The sequence below is a fragment of the Galeopterus variegatus genome, unplaced genomic scaffold (assembly GCF_000696425.1).
Source record: "Galeopterus variegatus unplaced genomic scaffold, G_variegatus-3.0.2 Scaffold25369, whole genome shotgun sequence".
NCBI lineage: Eukaryota > Metazoa > Chordata > Mammalia > Dermoptera > Cynocephalidae > Galeopterus > Galeopterus variegatus.
The window spans coordinates 1-9,305 of record NW_007751480.1 but is presented as its reverse complement, the minus strand read 5'-3'; the positions used below and the strand labels follow the sequence as shown (position 1 = coordinate 9,305).

Genomic DNA, 9,305 nt, shown 5'->3' with positions numbered 1-9,305 from the left:
GGAGGAGGGGGAGGTGGTGGCGGATGCACTAACGCTTTGTTTGGCATTGCGTGGGCAGTACCTCCCACCTCGTCACCTTCTTTCATCGGCATACTGGGGGATAACATGTTGGCCAACCTTAGTTGGTGAGGTGCTGGAGAAAGGCTGACCTCTCCCAATCCCTTTTGTTCCAGATGCCTATTGAAGGTAAATGCACTACAACCCACTGGGGTCTTGGAAGGGGCCTGCAATAGAGCTGCAGTAGGAATGGGGCCCCTGGCAGCCACAGGCATTTGGTAAAACTGCTGTCTGTGGGACGTACCAGCATCAGGGTGGAAGCCACCGTTCTTGTCGACATGGAACAGGTTCTGCTGGAAGCTGCATGAGGGGAGCAGCCGCTTCTGCTGTTTGACCTCAGGGCTGTGAACAATTCTGTTCTGCATGGAGTGCTTGTTCAGCCATTCTTGCTTAAATGGCTGGCTGTGTCCTAGCTGAGCCATGCTGGCATTGATGACACAAGGCACCCCTTTAATATCTGGGTCCACCAACAATTTCCCTGGTTCACATTTCACTTGGGTGTGTTCCCCCACAGTCCTGGCAACTCTCTTTTTGGGGTGGTTTTCTCGCTTCCTCATTTGCAGTGGTACAATGGTCCCAGCCAAGTAGCCCCGACCATCTGGATTTGGAGAGCTGGACGGCATTTCAACGACGTTCCTCTCTGCTGCTGTTTTACCCGCTGAGGTAGTTTGAAGAGGCAAAGGAAGCCTGTTGATTTCGAGCTTGGCTCCCAACCTGGGCTGTGGCAACACTTTCTCCAAAGGCAGGTTGCCCTGTAGTAACTGTGTCACTAGTGGATTGTTAGCCTCCACAGATGACAGACGACAGCTCGAGCTTGCTGCACTGGGAACTCTTTTCAGGGTGTCCGTAGCCAAGGAAACAACCTCTTCCATGGGACTCATGGTGGAAGCTTTCACGTTCTGTGTTTGTTGTGTACTAGAGGCTACCTCTGAAGCCGGAGGAGGCAGCTCAGGACCAGGGAAGCCCTCTGTGTCCATTCTAAAGCCCTTGTCCACTTCGTGAAGTTCAGATTTCACAGGAAGAGTGACATTTGTTATGAGATTCCTAGAGTGAAGTTCTGACATGTTCAAGTAGCTGGCGTGTTCAGTTTTGATAGCCTTTGGACAGCTCTGCTCTATGTATTCCTTCTGTTTACTTGAACCCGAGTGACTAACCAAAGGTTGTCCTGTGCTCCTCATCACATCATCATTCCAGCAAATCCGGTTACCTGGGTTATACTGATTGCTACAGGTTGTGTCTGCTTCACTTTTAAAAGTAGTTGGGCCACGTGCCTGCTCAGCAAAGCTATGACTAGGAGCAGTCGCCTCATTTAACTTATCTGGAACCACAAGGGATAATTCCCGAAGACCTGTGCAGGTGGCCTTCAATGTTTTACAGTCTTGGTTTACTGCAGAAGCCCCAGTGAGACTAGAACCATGATCTCCGCCTTCAGTTGCAACTGGCTCAGGCCTGCTGATAACAGATACCTGAGGACACGCCGTAGGCTGTATGCAGGCCTCAGTCTTTGCTGCCCTGTTCTGGAGGTCCCCGCTGGCTTCTGCACTTTCAATGGAGACAGTCAAAGACAAACTGGAGGTCAACGTGGTGCTGTGGTCAACAATGACTTTGCACGGAATAGATCTGTTTATGGCTGTTGGGGCAAAGCCCCCGGGTGGCTGCTGAGGTTTCCCAGAACTGTCTGCCCTGTTTCGAGGCCCTGAATTTTTGTCCAAGCTTTCGGCACTTAACTTGGGAGGACTGTCATAAGAGTTTATTGTTAGCATGTTTCCAGTAAACATTGCGACGGGTGGGCGTGCCACCAGAGAGTCTGTGACTGCTACTGAATCACTGCAGCTGAGGGCTGCTCTCACAGTGGTACCCATGGATATGGTGGCCTGTTCTTCACTCCCAGGCATGGCTATCTTCTCAGAATGAAATCTGTTGCTAATGCCCTTTGGGGGAATCAAGACAGAGCTAGTGGAGAGATGGTTTGGCAAATTACTTCCAATGGAGGGAGTTGGCACAGAAGTGTACTGACTGGTGACTAAGTTACTGGCATTGCTGTTTGATATTAACAACTGCTTATCATTCATGGAGCTCGATATGCCAGAGCCCTCTGTAGTGGCCGGAAGAGCAGTGCTTTCAATACATTTTGGTATAATGGCTATGCATGGAGTGTCAGTTCCCTGGATAGTTTTTAACATGCTTATATCACAAGCAGAAGTTGTAGTGTTTGCACTGTCAACAGACATTAGAACAGAGGATTTATCAACAGAACTCACAAAGGGATGTTCTTTAATTGCTCCTGATATAGCAGTGCTGCAAACAGACACAGGGACAGAATTTTTATTAAAAAGCATGGGCACACTGCTATTTTCAGAAGAGGTAGATGAAACAATTTTCTCAGATAAATGTGACACTGCTATGTTTTCATCAGAACTATGCACAGATAAGTCAGTGGCAGTTTCTGGAAGTTTAGTGGGGTTAAGAGACTGCTGTAATACAGTGGTGGTCTCCCGGAGGTGCACAGACTTGTTGCTAGGAGATCTGCAGTTTGGATTGACTATAATGACACCAGTTGAACCTTCCATTTTTGTTTCAGGGGTAGAGGAGACTTCTAAGTTTGGAAGCCCTTCCTTTGAGCTGAGTGGAGGCAACCGGGTCTCCTTTGAGGTCTGGAAGAGGTGGGCTCGGGCTTGATGCTTTGCGAAGAGCTTAGCCTTTGTCTGCTCTTTAATGTGTGCTAGAGTTCTCACCTTTCCACCCTCTCCTGGGCTCCCCATGGCTCCAGAGACGATGCTTGCTGCAGCGGCTACAGCAGCAGCTGCAGCAGCCTCCCGCTGGGCCCGGGCTTGTTGGGCACGGGCCTTGATATCTGCGAGGGTCCTGGCTCCTGTATTCCTCCCCCCACTGACGGATGTGCTAGTGGATGCTCGAGACTCTGGTTTGGACACTGGTTGGCTCTTGATAATGAAAGGTGGCCCAATTTTGGAAAGCTGGATCTAAAAGAAGGAGAGAATGGAAAGGTAAAGCACTTCATACACAATCGCAGAGGAGGCATGTGGAACACAGTAATGCAAGGAAAAGGGCTAGCTGTATTCTCTTGTAATGTGGGATAAACTGCACCTAAACCCCTGAATGGGCCTGTAGAGTAAAAAGCAACAACGATAAATGAAGCATATATGTGAAACATAAGTTTTTAACCCCTGTTTTTAATCTACAAAAACATCAATTGGTGACTTCATTTCGCATGAACATGAAGCATCTTAATGTTTCATATAAATGGAAACAAAATTCATGCTTCTTAAAATGAGGCTAGCTACAAAGATTTAGTTATATTTAGTTTTTAAATTATCTGCCTTGCTGTCATGAAAAACTGGCACCTTAACTTTATGTGAGTTTATCTGTCTTAACTTGACCCAAAGAAAAAGCCCTGGCCAAAAAGCTGGAAGACTAGAATTCTCATCCGAACTTTACACAAAGGAACTTTGTGATCCTAGGCAAATCAGTATGTATCTCAGTTTCTCCAGTAATCTCTCTGAGCCAAGGACTCTATAGTTTTTATGTGCTCTCATGCCACCTAGCATGCTGCCTTATACATATATAATCAGAACACAAGAAAAGTTTGTAAACTCAGTTGTAAAATGAGACTAGTTATTTCTGGTCTATTTCCTTCACAGAGCTATTACAAAGATGGATGAGACTATATTTATGGGAGTACTGTGTTTTCCAAAGGGATGAATTATCATTACGTTTTCATAAGAGCAAGGGCAACTCTGCTTTTCTGCCTCTCAAAGAATGTATGGTTGAGCAGTTTCTTTTGATATTGGTAATTCATGATCTTTTGAATTTCATACATGTCCCAATCTAGACTATTCACCTACTCAAGCTTTAATTAGAGACTCATGAAATCATCACCAAATTTATGAGGCACAAAACCTAATCACCAGCATACGAAAGTAATGCTGTGATGTTCTGGTCGCTAAGAGCATTCTTAGAGTCAGAGATTTATACAGGAGGAAGGGCGCTAGTTAAAAGTTCCTTCCTTTACAGTTGAAAAAATTAGGTCTGTGGAGGTGAGATAGTCTGCCCTACGGTCATATAACTAGCAAGTGGACTCCCAATTTAATGCTGTTAACAAGTACTCTGCTTCCACTTTTCCTTCTCTACAAGAAGCTTTTCCTAAAAAGCTTCTCTCTCTCTTCCTAACATATGTATATTTACATTATAATTGACACATACTACAGGATCATATCAGTTTAGAACTATTCTTCGGAACTTTGAATGATGGAATTATCATCCTGAACTATCTTATTTCTCATTATCAAACTGCTTGTAAAGCCTCTCTTCTAATACAAGGGCCAAAAAAGATGAATTTGGCAAGAAGATCCAATTTTCCCTTTTAAATGTTTCCCTTATTCTAAAAAACGGAACACGTTTAGAAAATTAAAACTAAATATCCTTAATAGCTCGAGAACAAACAAATATCAAATATGCTTATAGTATCTATCTACCTATCTATCTTTAAATAAAGTGCATATCAGTCTGAAAATAAGCTTTTGAAAAAAAATCAGACTGGTATGTTTAAAAATATTTCCTCGGAAATAGTGTAATATATAATAGTAGTATAAAATATATTTATATTATTCTTTCCATTGCATCAAAAATTAAAATGCACAGCGGGTTTTTCATTGGATCTTAATGTTCATCTTTTATATCTCTAGAATCTTATTTAATAGGGACTACTTTATTAAACAGAATAACTATAACCACACTCTTAAAAGTCAGCTTTATGAAGAGATAATGAGTCACATACAAGTAGAGAGAGCAGAGCAAAATAAAGAGAAATTCTTAAAAGCTCGAAATGTTTATAATTCTAGAGCAGTCCTATGATGGAATCATCTATGTTATTGCATGACAATATAAATGCACTTAGATAAAGGCATTAAATAAGTACAAATTACAGAAAGCAGAAAAATTTTTTTAATTAAACAGGTCTTTTTTTATATATATTAACCTTAATTTTCAGTTTAGTAGGGAACTCAATTTATATAAAAGGTTTGTTTTCTGAAAGTTAAAATTCACCTGGGATCAAAAGAAAGTATATAACCAGAAATGTCTGTGTACAAGCCTGTATTATTTTGTTAAGTTAAAGACCTCTTTACTATCTTGGAAATAAAAAACAAATAGAATTTGTATCTATATATCTACAGCATTCTCCCTCAGGGTTCATAAGGCAATTTTATTGATTTATTCAAGAAATATTTCATGAGACTCCACAATAAGCCAGGTCCTCCCTGCTAGGCAACGGTGGTGTCATATATTTATTGGAAAGTTAATGAAGGGATAATACACACCTTCATCTCCTTAGTGTTTGCCACTGACTTTAGACTACTCCTTTCCCTAGTCCTATTGAACTTTTCTAGGACACTGAATTATCTTTCACATCTTCTCACGTATATATAAGTCTCTGTCCTACACCTTGGAATCCCCAAAAGCCCCGGTGACTCAGTGGCCTATAGGACCCCCCAGACCCTGTTCTCTCTCCATGATTCTTTTCCTTAAATGCTGAGGTCTAAATACATGCTCGTATCTGAACTTCTCATATGAGTTCAATGCATAGTCTTAAAAAGGATCATTTACTATTAGACTCGGATGATAGGAAGATTCAATTATAAATTGCCACATAAAACCTGGAAAGAGAAAAACCTAATTTACTCTTAAAAAATTAAGTTTCTCAATAGGAAAGGCTACCTATGAAACTGCCTTTTTTAAAAGTACCATACCTTGAGAGGGGGGACTCTGGGTTCCTCTCTTGGAGGCTGCTCTTTCTCAGGTGAGCTGCTAGATGATATGTTCCGGATTGACTGATCATCTTCTATCCTTGCTCTCTTTTCCTTACAGATTCCAAAACTGTGCTGCTCTGCAGTTTTCCTCTTTGATATCTCTGAATCTCTGTTTTCATTTCTTATCCCATCAGGTGACCTGGAGGGCTCTGAAAACTTGGAAGTATGTGAGGTCTCCAACCAATTCTGTGTGATCCCTTGCTTGTGTGTTTTATTTCTAGAGCCTTCTGAAAATGAAGCCTTATCTACTGATGAGACATACTGTTTGTCCTGTAATTTAGCTGATGGAAGCTCATTTCCTCTACTCTCTGTCTCTTCAGAGAAGACAGATAATTCTAATGGTGAGGATATTCCTTTCTTTTCTGTCCTTTGCAGGACGCTGTGATTTTTAATTTTTATCATTTCAGTAGAAGGGAGTTCTGGAATAGAAGCAGGATAGGGCTTCTCCATTTCAACATGTGATTTACAAGGCTGCTGACTCAGGGTCTTACTATGCAATTCTTCCGATGGAAAGGCTTCGGGAGCAATGGAAGAAGAACTCGTGTTGATTGGTTCAGGAGCACTGGATAGAATCTTCTGCTGGGAGGTAAGGTTCTCTCCCAGGGGTTTTGCAGGGGCAGAAGGCTCATCCTTCTGTGGAGAGAGTGGTTCTTCAGATATGGAAGGTGACTTTCTTTGTTGGTGCATTCTTTCATTTATGGAAGAATTAGAAATTGGAGATGTTTGTGAAGGAAGTGGCAAATTGGACACAAAAGTGGTCTCAGATGTGAGAAGTATGGAAGACACTGAAGAAGTTTCTGATGTCAAAGGTAAATCCGACATCGGTGATGTTTCTGATGTCAAAGGTAAGTTGGATACTGGCGATGCTTCAGATGTTAATGGTAAGTTGGACATAAGAGATGCTTCAGATATTTCAGGTGAAGTGGATATTGGAGATATGTCTGACATCAGAGACGTATGAAGGTTTTCATCAGTTGGGTTTCTCTGATTATATTTGTCTGTATTTTCAGTGCTGGACACCTCAGAACAAAACGTTGTCTCAAGCGAGGCTGGAGCACATGATTCTTCTGACGTGGACTGGGTTTCCCCTCCTGGGGATGGCAGGCTGGTACAGGCTCCTTCTGGGCTCTCTGAAGAGAAAGAAGTTTCAGAGATGCAAGCATTTTCAGAAAGCTGTTCATCAGGATCGCTCTGTAGCTCCATATCTACAGAAATTCCTTCATTTGGAAACTGGGCTTCTAGAGAAGATGACCCTGTTTTTATTTTTGCAGTATTGTTATCTATTGCAGTTTCTGGCTCCTTATGTTCTGTGTCACTGACATGAGTCACAGACGGAGTGGAAGGAAGAAGAGAGTCACAGACTTCTAACTGATCAATAACAACTGACATTTCTTCCTGGGGAGGTTCTGATTTCTCTTCTATCTTAACTTCGATATGCGGCAAAGTTTCTAAAACATCATTCATCATAACACAGGATTCCAAGTTATCTTCAGGAGGTGCTATTTGGGGTTCTTCATGAGAGTTGGCTGGGCTTTCAGACTCCTCAGAAAATTCGGGTATTGTCTTATGATTTTCATCCTGGCATTCACAAATACTAGTTTCTACCTCTTCTGCAATTTCTTCCTGAATCACAGATTCTTCAGGGATCAAGATATCCTCTGACTCTGATTCTGCCATTACATCCTTAGCTGGGACCTCTACCATAGGACAAAGAGTAGCACAAAAATCAGGCTCTGGAGAAGCTGGACTTTTCATGCTTTTTGGCTGTTGTTCTTCCAGGACAGTCTGTGCAGAAGAACCAGGTAGGCCAGAGGTTCCACATGAAGAACTACTTTCAGCTCCATCATTGTTTGGTCCAGAAGTGAGTTTCACAGATTCCTCTCTTGACATGCCCAACCTGAACAAAATTAGAGATAAGAAATTACTGCTCAATCACAAAACATGAGAGGTACAACTTGGATTTCTTACAAATATAGTACTCAGAAGTAAATGCACCAAATTAATCTTATAGTTGCTAACACTTAATTTATGTAAACTAGTTGATTATGATGTAGTTTCTCTGCTGCTTTTATCATCACAACTAAAACTCTACTTCTGGTTAAGAAAGATATAGATTTTTATTTTGTGAGAAAGGGGATATGAACTTTATCAAGTGTTAGCAAAAGAATAAGAAAATTACATACAACAAAAAACTGGAAAATATGGGCAGAAAAGCAAAATAATACATAAGATCTAAATTTTTTTAAAAAATCAGAAAGTAGAAAGATGCCTTATAGTAAAAAATTATGTAATACTCAGAGAATGCAACAGAACCAAATAATTAAGATCAATGGAAGATGAATAAAATTCATTAAATTTTGAAATTGAAATGACTTTCAAGGATTGGTTCTCTTAAACTACCCTAAGACGTGTTACTCAATCACTTATTTTAGCATCTCAGAGTCTAACCTAAGACAATATGGAAATTTCATTAAAGAATAATAAAACATATTTGAGGTCAAAGTTATTCTACCAGCTAACATTTGTGTGGAGCAAGACTTTTAAATTCTTTCATCTCTTACTGTAAAGATATTCCATACAAATAGTAAAGAAAACAAAGAAATAATCCAGCCTAACATTCAGGTCTTAAGGCAAAGCTAATCAGGATTATAATAGAGGATACTGTAAATCACTGCTTTCTGTTATATTAAGTTACAAGGTCAGCATCAGATAGTAAAGAAATATGCCACTCCAGATGAAGCTAAATGAAGGTACAGGCAATAACAAAGCAGGAGAGAGAACATTTCCAGAGAAAGAGACACATTTGAGTGAAGAAATGCAGCTAATGATGCAAGAAAATACTTCACGGAAATCCATTTTCCCTTTCACTTAAATAAAATTCTCAAAATGAAAGGGAAATAAAATCGAATACACTTTTTAGACATTTGATCGTTTCTTTCTTAAATTCAGAAGGCTCTGAAAAGAAGTGGGAAGATACAGCCTTTACAATTAGTTTCTTTTCTTTCAACTTACCCTAAGATGGGATCAAATCAAGCTCCAGTTTATAACTGTACTATACAGAGGGGAACAGAACATTACAGATAAATTTAAAGCGGAAGAGATCAGCTAGAGAAAAGGCCCCTTGGGACTGGGTCAAGCAGAGGTACCACTAATACTAGGTTAGGTAAATACGCAGAAATCTATCTGCTGACAGTCAAATTTCTGCTAGTTGGTTAATAACGATATTATTAAATAAAGAAATGGATAACTACACATGCACACACACACACACACACAGGTACTTCAAAAAGTTCATGGAAAGATTCGTATTAACTTTTAATTGTATTTTTTCACAAACCTTTTGAAGTAACCTTGTATATGTATGTGTGTATATGTATGCATATGTGTGTGTATATACATATATATATATATATATATATATAT

At 40.4% G+C, this 9,305-nt stretch overlaps 1 protein-coding gene across 1 annotated transcript; it reads right to left on the bottom strand.

Moving 5' to 3' along the window:
* Window positions 1-5: 5 nt before the first annotated feature.
* LOC103583652 (putative Polycomb group protein ASXL3) lies at window positions 6-7,806 on the bottom strand (the record flags this gene model as incomplete). The annotated part of the gene is made up of 2 exons (XM_008564911.1): window positions 6-3,038; window positions 5,823-7,806. Coding segments are annotated over 2 exons (5,017 nt in total), but the record flags the coding sequence as incomplete, so codon positions are not given.
* Between the last annotated feature and the right edge of the window lie 1,499 nt (window positions 7,807-9,305).